We start from the raw sequence: 19,394 nt of genomic DNA, 5'->3' as shown, positions 1-19,394 counted from the left end.
TAAAAATAATAACTGGAGTGCTTGGTCTTAAAGGATGGCATTGATATGGAAGGCATAATGGGCGCCTAGTAGAATGGAGAGAACCAGTGAGACATGGTTGTCTCTGGATAAAAACTCTATAGGAAGGACAGGGAAGGATGTATTGGAGGTGGTGTCACCTGGAGGTCAAAGAGGGCATTGAGTCCAGCAAGCTAGAAATCCCCAAAGGGGCACTCCTCTGCAGAACTGTTGTGGGTAGTGATACCAGGCCCCAAGAGTAACATAGTGCTGGGGACATGCTGTTGTGCCCCTGATCAAAAGGCTCAGGAGATATTGAGATAAAGAATGAAATCAAGGAAACATCAAAAAGTTGCAAGAATGGGTGACTTCAGCTACTGCCTCATAGACTGGTTACATAATGTGTTCATCACAACAAAGAGCTAAAATTTGTAGATGCCCTAAATGATTGGGCCCTAGAACAGCTGGTCTGACTGTGACCATGGACTTAATATTGAGTAGCACGCAAGACCTGTTGCGAGAGGTTGTAGATCCAAGTGACAGATAAAAGAAAGTACTTCTCCATGCAAAGCATAGTTAAACTATGGAACTTGCTCCCATAGTAGTCAGTGGAGTGCCATTTATTTCAGGCCACATGAGATTATTTCTCAGGAGTACCAACATCTCTGCTTATTAAAAAGTAACAACAAATGTTCTTAAATTAGACTGTTTTGCAGTGGAATATATTCAAGACCAGGTCCTCTGAGTATCACTGTCAATCTTTGGATGCCCTTGCTGTCAAATATAAGGTAGGCAGTAATCAGGGAAAGGACCTTCTCAGTGGTGGCACCCTGCTTGTGGAATACATTGCTAGTGTTGTTTGCCTAACACCTATTCTGAGCTGCAAATACAGTACCTTTTTATTCTCCAAGGCATTTTAACTGTGAGCTTTATTTCCAATGATTAGTTTTTGTGCTGCTCTGCCACCTGCTGTTTTAGATTTTATTGCTGTTGTGGTTTTTGGTATACATATTATCATTGTTGTTGTATAATTGCACTTGAGTATTTTAAATATGCTGGGACGTGGGTGGCGCTGTGGTCTAAACCACAGAGCCTAGGGCTTGCCAATCAGAAGGTTGGTGGTTTAAATCCCTGCAACAGGGTGAGCTCCCATTGCTCGGTCCCTGCTCCTGCCCACCTAGCAGTTTGAAAGCACGTTAAAGTGCAAGTAGATAAATAGGTACCACTCTGGTGGGAAGGTAGACAGCGTTTCTGTGCGCTGCTCTGGTTCGCCAGAAGCAGCTTAGTCATGCTGGCTACACGACCTGGAAGCTGTCTGCGGACAAACGCCGGCTCCCTCGGCCAGTAAAGCAAGATGAGTGCCACAACCCCAGAGTCATCCATGACTGGGCTTAATGGTCAGGGGTCCCTTTACCTTTACCTTCTTTTAAATATATCCTAGCAATGTTTCTTTGATGGGCAGGATATAAATAGCTAAAACAAATACATCACACACGGAGAAATCTAAAATGGTGCCAACTATCCTTTCACTTCACTTCCCAGCTGATTCCTATATACAAACTCATTCTCAAGGTCAAATCATGCTACCACTATACAAGGTAAATGGATATCTGAATTGCAACACAAATGAGAGAAATATGAACTGAGCATTCTGGATTGTTTTAAAATTGCTTTGTAGAAAAACAGTGGGTCTGAAAACAGTTAAAATCTTCCAATTGGGCTGAAAAAAAGATTAGGCTTAAAAGAGGAGGCTGCCTGATTCAGAACACGACACAGCCACCTGTGGTTTTTATAGGTGAGGAAAACTGGAATAAAGAACAGCACAAAGATTTTAAGCAGGCCACACTGTTTATTGAAAGGGCTTACAAAACAATTTGTTTCAGTGGGTCAACCAAATAAATTTGCCATAAAATCACAGCATGAGAATGCCCCTTTTAAAAGGCTTATGCCATCAACATACAGCAGTAATAATAAGACATCAAGGCCAAACTTAAAACTAACACAGATTGATTGTCCTCGAAACTAAGAGCCTGTGTAATTTTACTGAATTAGAGTTTAAGCTACTTGGTCTATAAATACAGCAAATAAGAAGAAGAAGAACAGTAGTAAAAGCTCCCTCATCTGTGTCCTTTTCAGGAGAACTAAAACGCCTTAAAACAGGTCTAAGTTTATCCAGGATCTTGGCCCAACCCTACAATGCCAGGCATGCTGCATCAGTTTGTGAATTCACCAGAGTTCACCCCAGCCTAAGTTACTCAAACTCCTTCAGGGAGCCTGATGAGTGCAACAGCTCCCTTTACAGTGCTGTAGTTCATATGCCATAAATACTCAAGAGTTTTCAAGGGGTTCCAGCCTTGAATTCAATTCTCAGCTTCCATCCATTCTCTCCCTCAAAAGCAATTTATGACAAGCTTTTGCTAACGGAAGTACAACTCACTTACAACAACTGGACATCACGTGGGAATCTAGGAGGGATTTAATCACTCAGTTCAAGAGAGTATTAATTACAGTGCTTTTATAGCAAAAACATAATCATACAATTTGTATATTACTCAGTTCATTATGTAGCTGTCGCTGTTGATTCCCAATGGCAATCCCATTTCTCAATACTAGCGCAGTTTGTTGGGTTTTAACTTTCAGCATCAAGTGCTTAGTTTTAGATAAAGGCAAGAGGATACAGAATTTGCTGGCTGTCTCTCCTAAGATAGAGAGACACACTGGGTGAGGCATATTCTGTGTTGAGTGTGTTCTGATAACTGTTTGCTTCTGTGTTTTTCCAAACTGTAGCTTCCAAACTTTGAGCGTCACTTTTCAAGGACGTATAAAAACAGTGTCACCTTGTGGAAGGCTTCACTGAGGGTTAAGATGCTTCTAGCTAATTAAATCACAATATCTTCCAACCTTTAGTTTATGCTGCTACATCTTTTCCTTTGGACAAGAGGAGAGAAGCACTTGGGATCTTTAAAATACTAACAACATGTCTGTGGAAACTGAAAAGCTCGGGGATTGGGGACAAACCACGCCCAGTTTAAAAGCAGAATAACCAGTAGGAAAATAACAAGGTCTATCCAATGCTCAAGGCTGGATTGAGTTGGCTGGTGCCCCTGGTGTAATTCACAAAATAGAGTCTCCTTCCTCAACAAAACAACAACAAAACAAAACAAAAACACCACAAAAACACACACACAAAAAGGCATCAACAAAAGTATATAGTTTCCAGATCAAGGGAAGTAACAGCCAGTAGATATTCTGAGCTTCCACTGTTGACTACATACCCTGTACAATTTACAGGCAATTTCCCGTATTTTCCCGTATATAAGACTAGGTTTCCCCCCTAAAAAATAATGTCAAAAATTAGGGGGTATCTTATACTCTGAGCCATCTCCCCTCCATTTTCTTAAATCTGAGTCCCCAAAAATAGGGAGCGTCTTATACATGGGGGCATCTTATAGACGGAAAAATACGGTATATCCTGTTGGGCTCCTCCAATCTTCAACACGTGGCAAAACGGAAGAGCCCATCTATTTATCTGTTAATATTTAAAGTGAATTTCACACATGCCAAACACTATTATGTTTATTGGATGTCAAGAATGTTATAAAATGGGTGTATTTTTTAGCAAATAGCAGTCCTTGATTCTCCCCTGAAAGGAAGGATGGATTTGGCTCGCTCCAAAGTTGTGCACAGCTGAGGCTTCCTATTGTACCTATTTTCAACTAATGAAACAATTCATTATTCTTCATAGTAATATACCAGCATTTTCCTATTTATCTCACATCTTGCAGTAGTAAAATTGGCCCAAATTGAGGCATGCAGACTTTCAACTTCTGGAGTGTATTATCCCATGGAATATTTGCTATTGCCTGGTTATATCATTTTTGCCATCTCCCACACTGAGTTAGTTCAATAAATAATGTATGCTGCATTCATTTGTAGTTGATGTCCAGAGAGTTGTATCATAAATTAGGCTAGAACACACAGCGCAGCCTTCTTAGGATGTTCATTACAGAAGAACAAAATTTCTCTCTCTTCTTTACCATTAACAAGAGAGCAACATGAAGCTTTTGGCCTGCTGTGGACAATGTGTATTTCCTGATTTCTCAAATATTATTTCACTTTAGGAGATAGAATCACCTTCCTCACTTCCTTCAAATCTCTGAGAATGTCCTGTTGAACAAATAAGGAGGAGGAGCTTCAGAAACTTAATTATTTTCGTGTGTTTGAGGCAAAAGACACTCTTATTAGGAAGGAGCTCATTACGAGAGCCATACCAACACGCTAATGTCAGTAGCCCATTTCTGAGAGTGATGTCTCTAATTGCTCAGGCCTTTCTACGATTGTTGTCTGATTGAGTTAGATTTCTTTTATACAGATAAAAAGGATTTGGGAGGAAATCATCTCGCAGCTACAGGATTGTCAGTCTGGAGGGCATTGCCAATGAGATTAATGATGTCGCCAGTAATATATGAAAACTTTTGCATAAATGAGATTATGGAGTCTGCAGAAACCTGCCAAGTGGTATTCATTCAGAGTAAATATCTTTAATTAAAAGTTTTGAGGTATTTTTATTCCTGAACTAATGAGTTCTGCTGCGATTCCCCTTAGGAATTAATTTACCTTCTTAATTCTTATTCATTTCCAAGATATGGCTATTTAAATCTCATTCAGAATTGGCAGCCTTGTTAAGCACATTCATCACGAACAAAAAGGTCATGTTGCAATATTGCTGGATTGTTGGTATTAATATTGTTCAGTTCTGTAAACATTATATGGAGCTTTTAATTTTTTTTACCATAACCAAGGGTGCAATGCAACTGGAACTTCTCCTGTGCAAGCACTCCTTAAATTGACAGGGCACATTGCAGAAATCCCATTAATTTCAATTGTGGGGTGTGCAAGAGAAAGATTCCTGTTTAGCAATACCTACTCATCTAGCCGTCCATTCCACCTGTATTACGTGCATCCTCCTAGGAGCTCAGGGCTGTGGTCATGGGTTTCCCCATATTCCAGCCAAATGAAATGGAATTCATTCAGTCATTAGCCACTTAATTAGAAAATCAGGGGACAGGGCCCTTTCACTGACAAGGGTGATATGCGGCCAATTCAATTGAGTCACTGTAATATTGGAACACGGGAGGCGCTGTGGGTTAAACCAGTGTTTCCCAACCTTGTGCCTCCAGCTGTTTTTGAACTACAACTCCCATCATCCCTGACTAGCAAGACCAGTGGCAAGGGATGATGGGAATTGTAGTCCAAAAACAGCTGGAGGCACAAGGTTGGGAAACACTGGGTTAAACCACTGAGCCTAGGACTTGCCGATCAGAAAGTCGGCGGTTCGAATCCCCGTGATGGGGTGAGCTCCTGTTGTTCGGTCCCTGATCATGCCAACCTAGCAGTTCGAAAGCACATCAAAGTGCAAGTAGATAAATAGGTACCGCTCCAGTGGGAAGGTAAACGGTGTTTCTGTGTGCTGCTCTGGTTCTCCAGAAGTGGCTTAGTCATGCTGGCCACATGACCCGGAAGCTATACGCCGGCTGCCTCAGCCAATAAAGCGAGATGAGCGCCGCAATCCCAGAGTCGGTCAAGGCTGGACCTAATGGTCAGGGGTCCCTTTACCTTTACCTTTACAAGAATATTTAGAAATTGTCTTTGCTTAAATGTCATTTTCTGCCTATATATTCCCCCCCCCCATTATCTTTCTGTCTTAAAGGTAGGTAGACCTTCAATACTGCAAGAAGGAAAAAATAGTAATAGTAATTGGATATCTTTAGCTAACTGAAGCTTCTGCAGTAAGATGAACATAATACGGGATAATCTAGAGCAGGCACCTCCAAGCTGCGGCCCTCCAGATGTTTTGGCCTACAACTCCCATGATCCCTAGCTAACAGAACCAGTGGTCAGGGATGATGGGAATTGTAGTCCAAAACATCTGGAGGGCCGAAGGTTGGGGGTGCCTCATCTAGAGGGTGCATTGTACAGTTAACTAAGGACAGCCAACTGTCAGCTGCTTGGGGTTTCCTCCCCCTGATACATTTCAGTTTTCATTAGCAGGAAGAAATTTGATCTGAAGGTGAAAATTTCATTACAGATTATGGATACACACAGACCTGTTTGGGTAGGCAAAGTTCCAGTGCATATTGCAGACATTAGCAACTGGAAACTGGAAACTGATGCCATTTTAGACATGCTTCCTCCTCCTCCCTTAAAGAATGCTGTTACATTACTGTTATCTTTTGCACATCTGACGTCCAACAAATTCGTAAATATTTCCTTCTTCCATGAATAAACACTGCAGATCAAGAGTGCTCTCCTCTCAGAAGCAAGTCCCACTGAGTTTAGTGGGAACTTCTTCCCAGATAAGTATGTTTAGGACTGCAGCCTAAGTAATCAGATTAAGTAGCAGCATATTGCATATACAACATAATGTGCTTTGAGGTACTAAAAGAAAAAGAAAAGTGCTGGAGCCTGGGTTGTTGGATGCCACCTGCTGGTTTAAGATGGAATTAACATACTAAACAGAAGGCAAAAAAAAAATCAAATGCAGCTGTGATCGCCCATAAGAAAAATTCCAAAATAGGCATTAGGGTATTACGTTTATAAGGCCAACCAAGCTTCATGGAACAATTTCAATTGGTTTTTAGTGTCCTACCAAATTTTAATCAAGATATATTAAAAGCTTGTCCACAGTTCAGTTATAAGGAAATTAAATGTTGTCCAGCAGTAAGAAATAAACACCTTTACCTTTATGTCCCTTTAAAATCTTGTATGCCATGTGTAAGCCTACATCTCTATGCAATATACTAGCCCCACAGAAATGAACGCACATAAGCTAGTTATGTCCACTAACTTAAATGGGTCTACTCCAAGTTTGATTTTGTGGGATGCAACCAACTATGTTTCAGCTGCCTGTGTTTCTGAACTTGGAACCCTTATTGGCTGATGGTGCCAGCTTCATTATGGAGCCAGACCTACTGTAAAACAGTTGTGCCGCTGTTTATCTAGCGCCATCCATGTGCTTGGAACTTCAAGACAATGATAGATCCCTGCCTTAAAATGCAACACAAGCAAGGCAACAGGTGAAGGGAGATGAAGGCAAAGGTAAGCAGAAGATGAGGTAAAATTAAAAGGTAAAGGACCCCTGGATGGTTAAGTCCAGTCCAAGGTGACTGTGCGGCGCTCATCTTGCTTTCAGGCCGAGGGAGCCGGCGTTTGTCCACACACAGCCTTCTGGGTCATGTGGCCAGCAGAACTAAACCACTTCTGGCGCACAATGGAACAGTGCGATGGAAGCCAGAGCGCACAGAAAAGCCATTTACCTTCCCGCCACAGTAGTACCTATTTTTCTACTTGCACTTTTTTGCGTGTTTTCGAACTGCTAGGTTGGCAGGAGCTGGGACTGAGCAACAGGAACTCACCCCATTGCGGGGATTCGAACCGCCAACTTTCTGATCAGCAAGCCCAAGAGGCTCAGTGGTTTAGACCACAGCGCCACCCGCATTCCTTTTGAAGAAGATGAGTATGCACTCAGTTCAGTTACCTGCCTTTAGGGTTAGTCTGAGAAGGGAGATAATATGTTGTCCAAAAGACAGTCCAGAAAAGGTGGTTTTTGAAAACAGAATGTGGTAGGGCAGGTATTTCCCTGCTTACGCAGCAGTTAAGAGTCCTAGGTACTGTGTGTATATATAAAATAACATATGGTGGGGAACACCATCTAAAAAACCTGCAAACGCCCTCTAAACCTCTGGGAAACCCTTTAAAAAACCATTAAAAACCTGCAGGGCTTACCAGATGCAAAAAATGCCAACTTTCCACTGTCCTCAAAGGTTGGTGCAAAGGCTCCTTGGATTGCTGTTTTCCCCGCTCTCTTCATATCATTTTTGTGGTTTCCCCTGGTTACCTGTGCGTTTCTGGGCACGATTCAAAGTGATGGTGACTTTTAAAGGCCTAAATGGTTTGAGACCAGGGCACTACACCAGTGTGGTGTAGTGGTTAAGAGCGGTAGACTCGTAATCTGGGGAGCCGGGTTCGCGTCTCCGCTCCTCCACATGCAGCTGCTGGGTGATCTTGGGCCAGTCACACTTCTTTGAAGTCTCTCAGCCCCACTCACCTCACAGAGTGTTTGTTGTGGGGGAGGAAGGGAAAGGAGAATGTTAGCCGCTTTGAGATTCCTTAATGGGAGTGAAAGTCGGGATATCAAATCCAAACTCCTCTTCTTCTTCATATGAAGGCCTTGCTTATGACCTGCCTAAGATCAGTTAAATTGGTAGGCGCTAGAGACAGGGCCTTCTCAGTAGTGGCTCTTACCTTCTGGAACTCCCTCCCAATGGAAGTTTGCTTGGCTCTTTAAAAATGGTAGTGATGTTTTCAGCTTTATTGCTGTTGTTTTATTCAGTAGCTTATTTTTGGAAAATCAATCCAAGTATACAGACAGCTGGAAGATTCCCCCCTTTTCATAATACGTCAATGACAGGAAATATTAATAAAATAAAATATAGAATTATTATAACATATTTGAAATTCGCCATTTGCTTCACAGAAATATCTGATAATCATTGCAAATTCTGTCCACCAAGTTGATCTGGACTCTGAAGAAACAGATAACGCATTGGTTCCATTTAAGTGGGCATTGTGCTATGCTGGTAATCTGCTTGGACCTTCTGATTATATCAAATGATATAAACTCTGTATTTTTAAAGTTTATCCCCTAAAGATCTGCACTACAGTGGCCAACTTCTCGGAAAGCTCCAGAAACCACATTTTTTCATACCTCGCCTCTATGCAGAGATGCTGTTTTATGATTCTACTTCTGTTGCTTTGGAACATGTTTTTATACTGGTATATTATAGTATTGCTTTTCTAGATCCCCCCCCCCTAATTTTGTCATGGTATTATGATGTACTGCTTTACAGTAGGCTTATAAATATTTAAGAGCAGGGAGGGAATCACTTCCTCCCAAACTGATCTCAATTCTACTTTGACTATAAACTGATGTGATTTTTTTTTAAGGTAATGAACTGTTGAAAATATAAGTCCAATTCTAATTAAGAATATCCTGTACATCCCTGAGTGTGCCTGGATGAACCCTATCATTAGACTGCTTAATGCATGAGACTTCTTTTAATAGACTCTGTAAATTACTTGGCGATTGGGAGGGTGGGGAAAATCTTTACATGTTGCTCCTTCCCTCTTAGGTATTGGTAGTGGGCTCTAAGAAATCCTTTACACACACCGCAGAAAACAAACCCATCTTCCAGGGTTCGAAGCTCCCCGCATTAATCACTGATAACAACATTTAAAAACTCTCCATTAGCAGATCTGCCATTCATCATTGTTGCATAAAGAGAACCTACACTGGGACCAACTATATAGATAGATTCATCATTGATTTCTACAGGTTTTCGACACACTTCCACTTATAAGTCACTTGCAGACCTATTTCCTCCCATCACACATGAATTAGAGGACCATCAATAATTTACCAGTAAATAAATAATGCTTATATACTGCAGTCACGGCAACAAAAATCTTTCATACTGTGTCAGAGGTCAGCAGCCTGTGATGTACCTCTCAGAAAATATTCATTAGGTTGCAAATCTATAAAGCAAGTACTTGTATTGGAATATTTTCGTTGTTCTTTAAAGGAGACATTTGTCTACGACTGGTGCTGTTTCATTAAACTTCTTTGTTATGTTAAGGGAGAGCCCCATGTCTTCTACGCTCATCATCATGTCAATAGCTGCGAAGTGTTAAGTAAGAGGTGTGTGTGTGTGTCACGATTTACCGGAGATGATTTCAAACTGGATTCACAATGATGGTCAATTCACATGACCATGTTGACACACTAAGAATGAAAGTATCTAGGCTGACTTTACAGTGGTACCTCGGGTTACATACGCTTCAGGTTACATACGCTTCAGGTTACAGACTCCGCTAACCCAGAAATAGTACCTCAGGTTAAGAACTTTGCTTCAGGATGAGAACAGAAATCGTGCTCCAGTGGCGCGGCGGTGGCAGGAGGCTCCATTAGCTAAAGTGGTGCTTCAGGTTAAGAACAGTTTCAGGTTAAGAAAGGACCTCTGGAATGAATTAAGTACTTAATCCGAGGTACCACTGTACAAGCATAGATTGCAACCAATCTTACATGAGCCACAATGCACCTTTGGAGCTTGGCAGATACAATAAACCCAGATTTCTAGCACATCAGTTTGGTTTTATGACTCAACCCCAAGCTTCCTTGTTCGTTTTCTTTTAAAAAGATGTCAAGAGGTTCTCTATAAAGAGGGGAAAGGACTTCTGGCAGAGGCAGATACATGGACTATTTTAAACAATACACTGAATAGAAAAATAAGCGCCTAGAATAGCTGGGTCTTGCAGCTTACAGAAACTATGCAAATTAAGCACATCACAACATTTGCTTCAGCAAATCTTAGGAAGGAGCAAGGATTTATGGAGGGTGCTGAAGCTTTGCCAGCTGGAAATCCCACTCAGCACCTCCCTCTGCTTCTGAAATTTAATTCCCCATACATTTCCAAGCTTACCTTTGAATCTGTACATCTTTCCAACTATGAAATTTTCATCCTGACATTGTATTACGTGTAAGCAGCCCTCAGATTTTTTTAAACAACTAAAGTGCAGCATTTAAACGTCATAAATGAATAGAGGGTTTCTGAGATGGAAATGAGTAGCAGTACTGGGTTAGATCAAATTGGGCCCAGCTGCTAACAAGCAGGATATAACTAGAAGAGGTTTCCTCAACACCGGCCCTCCAGATGTTTTGAGACTACAATTCCTATCATCCCTGACCAATGGTCCTGCTAGCTAGGGATCATGGGAGTTGTAGGCCAAAAACAACTGGAGAGCCGAGGTTGAGGAAGCCTGAACTAGAAGAAGAGACAAATACCATGAGCACCAAAGTTCCTTTTTTCAGAGTATATCCCCTGTGGTTGCCCTCAGGACTGCCAAGAGGCAGGTTCAGCAGGTCCTGATGTAGCAGTCCCACAATTAGCAAAGAGCTCCAGACTCCAAGCTCTTCTTCTTTTTTTAAAAAAAGTAAGACTCTAGCCCCCCACGAAAGAAAGTTTTGAAGCAAAATGTGCAGTTACCCTTCTATGTGATTTCTGTGAGGTGAGCCAGTAGACAGCTGCCTGCAGCACCTTTCTGAAGGCACTTCAAACCGCAGCAGATGAAGCTGGCAGTAGTATCACAGAAAGAAGAAACTTACAAAGAAAATATATTGAGAATCAGGAGACAAATGAAAAATCTTTTTAGAGAGGAAATGTTTTACAGTCATACCTCAGGTTACAGACGCTTCAGGTCGCGTTTTTTCAGATCACAGACCAGCCGAAACCCGGAAGTACTGGAACGGGTTACTTCCGGGTCTCGGGGGCCGTGCATGTGCAGAAGCGCTAAATTGCGCTTTGGACATGCACAGAAGCACCGAATCGCAACCCGCGTGTGAGCAGATGTGCTGCTGCGGGTTGCAAACATGCATCCTGCACGGATCACGTTCGCAACCCAAGCGTCCACTGTATTTGTGTTTTGTTAAAATAAAAACCCAGTACCTGAATCACCGAGACAGCTATCCGGAGGGGTGGGGGAATCCATGGAGAACAATGTTGCGCATCATTTGTCTGTTCGGTTCTGATGTAACCCAAAATATCCATGGCAAGACACACTATTACAAGAGTTGCTGGGACTAGCTCTGGGAACTAGCTGTGTACTGAGCAAAGAACCACCAGGTATGCAATAAGGAGCATTTTCCTGGGCAGCAAACTGTTTACAGTACAGACACTCCCTACCCCATTTATGTGCGTTCAATATGTGTGCAACTGCAAACACACGCATCATGCCAAACCTGAAAATGAGTAGAAAATGCCAAAAATAGGGGCAGAACGGGTGTTTGCAGGATTTTTCAATAGTGCTTCAAATATATGTGATTTCACACACAGTGTCTTGGAATGTAACCCCTGTGTAAACTGGGAATTTCCTGTACTGGACCGGCTCCACCCATGAAGGTGGAGAGGCTCTATTTAACTGGAAGGGCTATAAAACTTTACTCTTTTGGCTAGGACTTCGGACAACAATAGCCTTCCTGGATCTTCTGTGGTTTTGCTTCTGGCTCCCACACTGTAGCTGATGATTGACGATAGCCCAATGTGTGGGATTCAATTTGAAGAACATATCAACCAAAGAATACACACATTTCCTAGATAACATAGGATCCAGTGGAAAGATATGTAAGAATGGTAATGTGGTTTTGTTCTTAGCAAATCCCGCTAATACAAGTGGGTCGTGCTGTTAAGGTGATATGAATTCACTAGAAAGACCTGAATGTTTAGTGAACTGTGTTTAGCACAAGATGCATTGACTTAAGAAAGTAACAACACAAGAAGGACCTTGCTGGATCAGACTGAAGGACGTATTAGCTGAGCATCCTGATTCCCAAAGCAACCAACCAGATGCCTATGAGAAGTCCAAAAGCTGGAAGGGGAAACACTAGAAGATCTTTGACTTTCTAGCAGTTGATATTCAGAGCCTTGCTGCATGTGATCCTGGAAGTTGTCCATGCTATCATGACTAGTAGCCAATAGGAAATGAGAGAGGCTGTGTGAAATATAGGGCTGAAATAAAGAGCTCATGTGCTGTATATGCCCAGCTACAACCTGGTACCCCAAAAGCCTTTGACAAAAACGTATGATTCCTCCTTTGACAGCGTTCACAGTACTATGGAAACCTACATGCCTGAAGGCAGACCACAGTCTTGCATTTTTGTGACCTGTTCCTTTCTTGCTGGAGCAGCTAAACGTCGCATCAAAACTACAACTGATATCCTTGCCCCAACCGAATAAAGCAATTTCTCTCTTTTTCTCCTTCAGCTTTCTACTCATATTTCACATAACGACATATTTTAAGGGATGAAGCAAAGTTTAGTTGGCAACATGATGCTTCAATAATTAATGTAACTTGTAACTACGAATGTATGGGAGAAGATACAGATATAATCTAAGGTCCTGAAGCGGCTTGGGAAGATCAAGAGTGCATACGTAATATGGCCTCCATAAGCAAGAAGTATATTTGCAATACTGAATGCTTTTATTGATTTGCTTTCTATGCCCACCTCACAACTGAGTGTCTTAAAATCTAGCCAGCATTGCATGATGGGGAATCAGGGTTACTTTTTTACCTCAGTGAAGGTAAATCATCCATCATATACCTTTGGGTGTCTCATTCTGAATAGTGTACTGATATTTTTTTTGAGCATCTGTCAACAGCAAATGTTTCTTACTTTGATTCTATCCTTTCACTTTATTCCTAAGAGTTGAATATACATAAGAGTAGACCTACTGAAATTAATGGCTCTGAGTTAGTCATGTCCATTAGTGTTAATGAGTTTAGTTATAGTGGAATTAACATTTGATACAACCACTACTAAATAACCCATTAAACATGAATTGAGAAAAAAAAATATAATACATATCATTTCACTTGTAGCAGACAATCATGTGCTCAAAATGCCACAACTATACCTTCAAGAATTCGGTACAATGAAAGCTGTAGATCTCCTATCCCCCAGAATGTATGGCATGATAAGAGAGAGTTTCTGCTTAACCCTCAAGAAAGAAGGGCATTTTCACTGGCCAGGCTTAATTCAAAGCCATCAAACCTTCTTTGGGGAAAGTTCTCAGGCAGGGTGGAAGGAGAAAGAACTTGCCCGTGTGAAGACCCCCTGGTGGAAACCCTTACACATATGGTTCTTAATTGTAAACTATATGCTGATCAGCGTCAGCAATTTTTAGATCCCCAAATGGAAACCAGAGTTGGAGGTCATACATTTTCAATTACTGGAGAATGATCAGGAGCTCACCAAGTTAGTGGCTAAATATCTCTATTTGGTTTTTTGTCGTCGAAATACACTGCAGACATCTGATCTTCCTGGAGACCTAGAGATGTGACGATAGATTGCTCTGCCTCCTTTCCTTTAGCAAATGTTTTGTGCCACTGGGGAAGTGGTAATTCTGTATTGATTTGTTTTGGATGTTTGTATGTGATGCCAATAAAAGGTTTGATGATGATGATGATGATGATGATGATAAGAGTGCATACTTATACATGACTTTTTTGTGCACAGCTTAGGATCTAGCTCAACTCAATCTTTTATACATGTGAGAACGTAATAGGAGAGAAGTAGTGGATCCAGAGAGGCCTGTGAATATTGTGCAAAACAATTTCCTGGTCACTTCCAACAGCAATTTCACTCACCCACCCAGAGGCTCCTCCAACTTTCAAAGCAGGGCTTGAGGGGGGTGGGGGTGGAGAGAGAAACTGAAATGTCCTTGCACACGTGTGAAATATTACACACAGTACTTTGAATCTCAGCCACTATTGGGGAAATATTAAAACGTGGACACCGCCAAAGAGGAACACCTGCTTTATTAACTAACAGCAATCCTCCTTTCACTGAGTGGAAGTTTGCAGTGTCTTTAATATGACATTGTTTGCCACTAGTCTAAAAATATCCAAATAAAACTCAAACGGGAGACTGAAGAGTGCATAGCTCAAAATACTCTTTTATTTAAAGAACCTTGAATTGTTAGCAAAGCGTACTTATTAAGATTACACTGTCATTATGTAGTTTAGGGATAGTGGGTGCCTTTCCTATACAATTGCCAGTTTCCAATTTTTATCAAGGAGCTCCATGCCTGGACTTCGAATGAGCATCAATGGGGAAAGTGTTACAGAATCTAGAGGTATGTTTCACCCTTAGAGCACAGAGCTATTAAATAGTATCTTAATACCTTACAATTGCATCTATATAACTACACACTGGAGACTGTTTAAGAATGAAAACTGCAAAATACCAAATGATCTCTTCTCTTTCCCCTCTATTTGTCTGTGTCCTGTATTCAGAATAATTTGTTGAGCAGGCAGCAAAGCATATGATTACATTTTAATAATGATAGAGAACAGAGAAAGTTAGGACTTGCCTGCTTCTGTTGGGAGGAGAGAGGTATTAGATTGTTAAGGAAACAAATCCTAAACGTTCTTCCCAATAGGACTGAATTCTGTCAAAACACCACCAGGCTCTCTCAGCTGCCTTCAGGACAATAAGGCATAATTTCTTATATGCAGTAACTTAGCAGATCTTCTGGTGCTCCCTCTCATCTCGCCTTCATTCTACCCACCATCCATTCAGATACGCGCAGTTATGCTAAGACAATTCTCAGTTAAAACAATGTTGGCCTCAAATAGAAGCCGGGGTAAAAAAATTATTTCCTGATAGGCCATGCTTACTTGGACACTCATCCAGTTTTACCACTGGATTTTTATAGCACAGAAGACACTGAAATTCTGTAGGCTATTTAATTCACCCAGGCCACAGGGCTGCCCATTAGCCTCTCTTGACGAAGAGAAATCAGCCTCTGGAACCATCTTTCTTCTGCTTCTGCCTTGTCAACAAACAGCTGTAAAAGAGGAAGAAAAGATACAACATGTAGACATCTTGCTGAGGATTAATATTTGTGAGTATTGAAAATACCCCATGAATCCATTGCCAGAAACCTCAAGCAATCAGTAGTGCAGTGGAAAACCTACATTGAGATGCCCTCATCAAAGTTAGGATTTTGTTGTGTTTTTCCATGGATTTTCAGCATCTGTCAAATTGTGGTACGATCTGCATCAGGTCTTAGGTTTGAGCATATGCCGTATATCAGTACAATGCCAACTGCGTAACCACAATCACTATCCACTTATCTAGGCAATTTTGAGGTCTGGCATCACTATCTATAAATTAATCCTGTGTCACATCACTGGATCCTTCAAGCATCTCTGTAGAATTGGAAAGATCTCTGCTGCAGCAAGTGAAGAGTGCCTACAAAGCCTGAATCTAATTACGGTAGACAGAAGTTCAGGAAGATAGGTGCTTCCTCCAAGTATGCTAAGAGCATGTAAGAAAGACAGATTTCTATATTCTGGTGTATACAATGCAGTGCAGGCAATTCAAAGGAAGTTATTGAAATGTGGGTACATTTGTATACCATAATGTAGCTAAAAAAACTTTTAATGAGGAGATCACAAAACAGAATATAAAGATATTACAAGCTAAATTTTCTACAATAATCGACCAAGAGGTAGAATGGAAAATTAAAATGATGAATCAGAGAACGTTTGAGTCAGCAAATAAGATAGGAAAATACCTGGCGTGGCAAATAAGAGAAAGAAGAAAACAAAATACGATTAGTAGGATAAGGGAAGGAGAAAGGATTGTGGAAGAGCCAAAAGAGATAAGAAAGATATTTCAAAAATATTACAAGGATTTATATAAAAGAGGAAAGGAAACAAAGCAAGAAATAGACCACTTTTTGCAAATGCATCACCTAAAACGAATTTCAAAAGAAGAAAATGAGATATTAGACCAGACAATTACTCAAGAAGAGATAAAAAAGGCTATTAAAAGGATGAAAAGTGGGAAAGTCCCAGGGCCAGATGGCCTTTCGGCCAAATACTATAAAACACTAAGTAACCAAATATCCCCAGTGCTAGGAGAAGTGATGAATAATATATTAAAGGAAGGAAGGAACCCGAACACCTGGAAGGAAGCATATATTACCTTGATTCCTAAAAAAGATGCAGATACCCTGGAAGTGAAAAACTATAGGCCAATTTCATTATTAAATAATGATTATAAACTATTTACAGACATAATGGCAGAAAGACTAAAAAAGGTTTTGAACAACAAAATACATAAAGATCAAATGGGTTTCCTTCCAGGGAGGCAATTAAGGGAAAATGTAAGGAATCTGATAGATATTATTGAGTATTTGGATATGAGTATAGACAGACAAGCGGCCTTGGTATTTATAGACGCTGAAAAGGCGTTTGATAACATCTCATGGGAGTTCTTGAAGAAAAGTCTGGAAACGATGGGAATGGGAGAGAAATTTAGAAGAGGGATAGAAGCAATATATAAGGAACAGAAGGCAAGATTGGTAATAAACAACACCACAACAGAATATTTTGGTATATATAAAGGAACTAGACAGGGTTGCCCCCTGTCTCCTTTACTGTTTATAACGGTACTAGAAATACTGAATGAGAGACTGAGGGGGGCAACAGAAATAAAAGGAGTGCAGGTAGGAAAGAGGGAATATAAAATCAAGGCCTTTGCAGATGACATCGTACTAACTTTAGAAGACCCAAAAAAGAGTGTAAAAGAAGCTTTACTAAAGATTGACGAATTTGGAGCCGTGGCAGGACTTAAGATAAATAAAAATAAAACCAAAATGTTGGTTAAAAATTTAACAAAGGAAGAAATAATAGATTTAGAGAGAAGGACGGAAATTGCAGTAGCTAAGAAAGTGAAGTATCTTGGGATATGGGTCACAGCTAAGAACATAAATTTATATAAGGATAACTATGATGTCACCTGGAGGAGTATAAAGAAAGACATGGAATTTTGGGGGAGGATGAAACTCTCCTTTTTGGGGAGGATAGCTGTTGTCAAAATGAATATTCTGCCTAGAATGCTATTTCTATTCCAGACCATCCCCATACTTAAAGACCTAAAACAATGCAAAGAGTGGCAGAGAGTCTTGGCAAAGTATATCTGGCAGGGGAAAAGGCCACGGATAAAAATGAAAATTTTGATAGATAAAAAAGAAAGAGGGGGCTTTTCTCTCCCGGATCTAAGTCTATACTATGAAGCGGCCTGCATACTTTGGTTAAAAGATTGGATAAAACTGGAGAATAGAGATCTACTGGATTTAGAAGGCTTTAATAATTGGTACGGATGGCATTCGTACCTTTGGTATGGGAAAGTGAAGGTCCACAAGAGCTTTCTAAATCATATTTTTAGAGGACCTTTATACCAATCATGGGAAAGGAATAAAAATCTCCTTGAAAAAAAGACCCCATGGTGGATCTCACCAATTGAGGCTTTAACGGTGAAAAAAAAAAACATGGAGGAAAAAACGCCACCTATGAAGAAATGTTAAGAAAAACAGACCAAGGGCCAAGACTTAGACCTTATGAAGAGATAAAAAATCTATTCACTGGGTGGTTGCAATACCACCAGGTGAATGATTTGCTAAAAGAGGACAAGAAGAAGTTGGGTTTTGATGACAAAAAATCAAAATTCAATGTAGAAGTAATAGAAGGTAAAAACAAAACCCTATCTAGAATCTATGACATACTTTTAGAGTGGTATACAAAGGACGAGGAGGTGAAGGAGGCAATGATTAAATGGGCAATTGACTTTGGTTATAACATCGATTTTGAAAGGTGGCTGGAAGTGTGGAATTGTAACATAAAGTTTACAGCATGTATGTCTCTGAGAGAAAATGTTTGGAAGATGCTATATAGGTGGTACCACACCCCTGTGAAGTTGGCCAAAATGTATAGACTAAAAGATAAGAAATGCTGGAAATGTGGGGAGGTGGAGGGTGACCTATATCATCTATGGTGGACATGCAAAAAGGTGAAAGGCTTTTGGGAATCGGTTTACAATGAGCTTAAAAGAATATTTAAATACACCTTTCCCAAAAGACCCGAAGCCTTTTTGCTGGGAATGACGGGTAAAGATATTAAGAAAGAAGATAGAACGATATTCCTCTATGCCACCACAGCAGCGAGAATTTTATTGGCACAATATTGGAAAGTGGAAACTATCCCCAATATAAATGATTGGCAAATTAAAATGATAAAATATGCTGAGCTTGATAAATTAACAGGTAAATTAAGAGACCACGATGAACAGAAATCTCTGAAAAATTGGAGTAAATACTGGAACTATATTGGAATAAATGCTTAATGTGATTGGCGGGGTCAGAACAAATACTACCAGCGTGTGAATTTAGGTCTATAGATTAAAAATCAAATACGTAATGGAAGCAGATATTCGATACTTACCAAAAGGATGGAAGGAAGTCCAGGAGGTGGTTTGTGTGTGTGTGTGTGTGTGTGTGTGTGTGTGTGTGTGTGTGTGTGTTTTGTTGTTGTTTTTTTATCTTTTACTGTTTTGCGAAATAGCCAGATTAATCTATCTTTGTATAGTTAGAGAGAGGAAAAAGTTGGCTTGTATATCTTGACTCTTTTTTTTGTTACAATTTTTTCTTTTGTATTTGGTTGTATGTTTGTTATGTGCATAACCTTAATAAAAATGTATTTGGAAAAAAAACTTTTAAGTAATAAATGGATGCAATTTTCAGAATACCCTTTTTAATACTTCTTAAAAAGAGAGGACTTCCTCTGGAATGTAAGTGAATTTGAGAGGCAAGACTGGTTCCCCCCTCCCCCCCCCACCCAACAGTTCATAAGTCTGAAAAATAAATAAAAGGAATGAAAAAACCCAGATTTAGCTCTACCTAAATCTGGTTATAGCAATTTGATTCCCACATTTATAC

The 19,394-nt window shown here is 40.4% G+C and overlaps 1 protein-coding gene across 1 annotated transcript in view; it reads right to left on the bottom strand.

Annotated features, from left to right (window-relative positions):
• Positions 1–14,544: 14,544 nt before the first annotated feature.
• The window catches only part of RSRC1 (arginine and serine rich coiled-coil 1), a 171,606-nt gene continuing 166,756 nt past the window's right edge, over positions 14,545–19,394 (bottom strand). The window contains exon 10 of the mRNA XM_083739848.1: positions 14,545–15,458. Within this exon, the coding sequence (XP_083595974.1) occupies positions 15,357–15,458 (102 nt within the window). The 3' untranslated portion in view covers positions 14,545–15,356. The remainder of the gene's footprint in view (positions 15,459–19,394) is intronic.

Source organism: Podarcis gaigeae (genome assembly GCF_964106915.1).
Source record: "Podarcis gaigeae genome assembly, chromosome: 5".
Classification (NCBI taxonomy): Eukaryota; Metazoa; Chordata; class Lepidosauria; order Squamata; family Lacertidae; genus Podarcis; species Podarcis gaigeae.
This window is presented reverse-complemented; position numbering and strand designations above follow the sequence as displayed.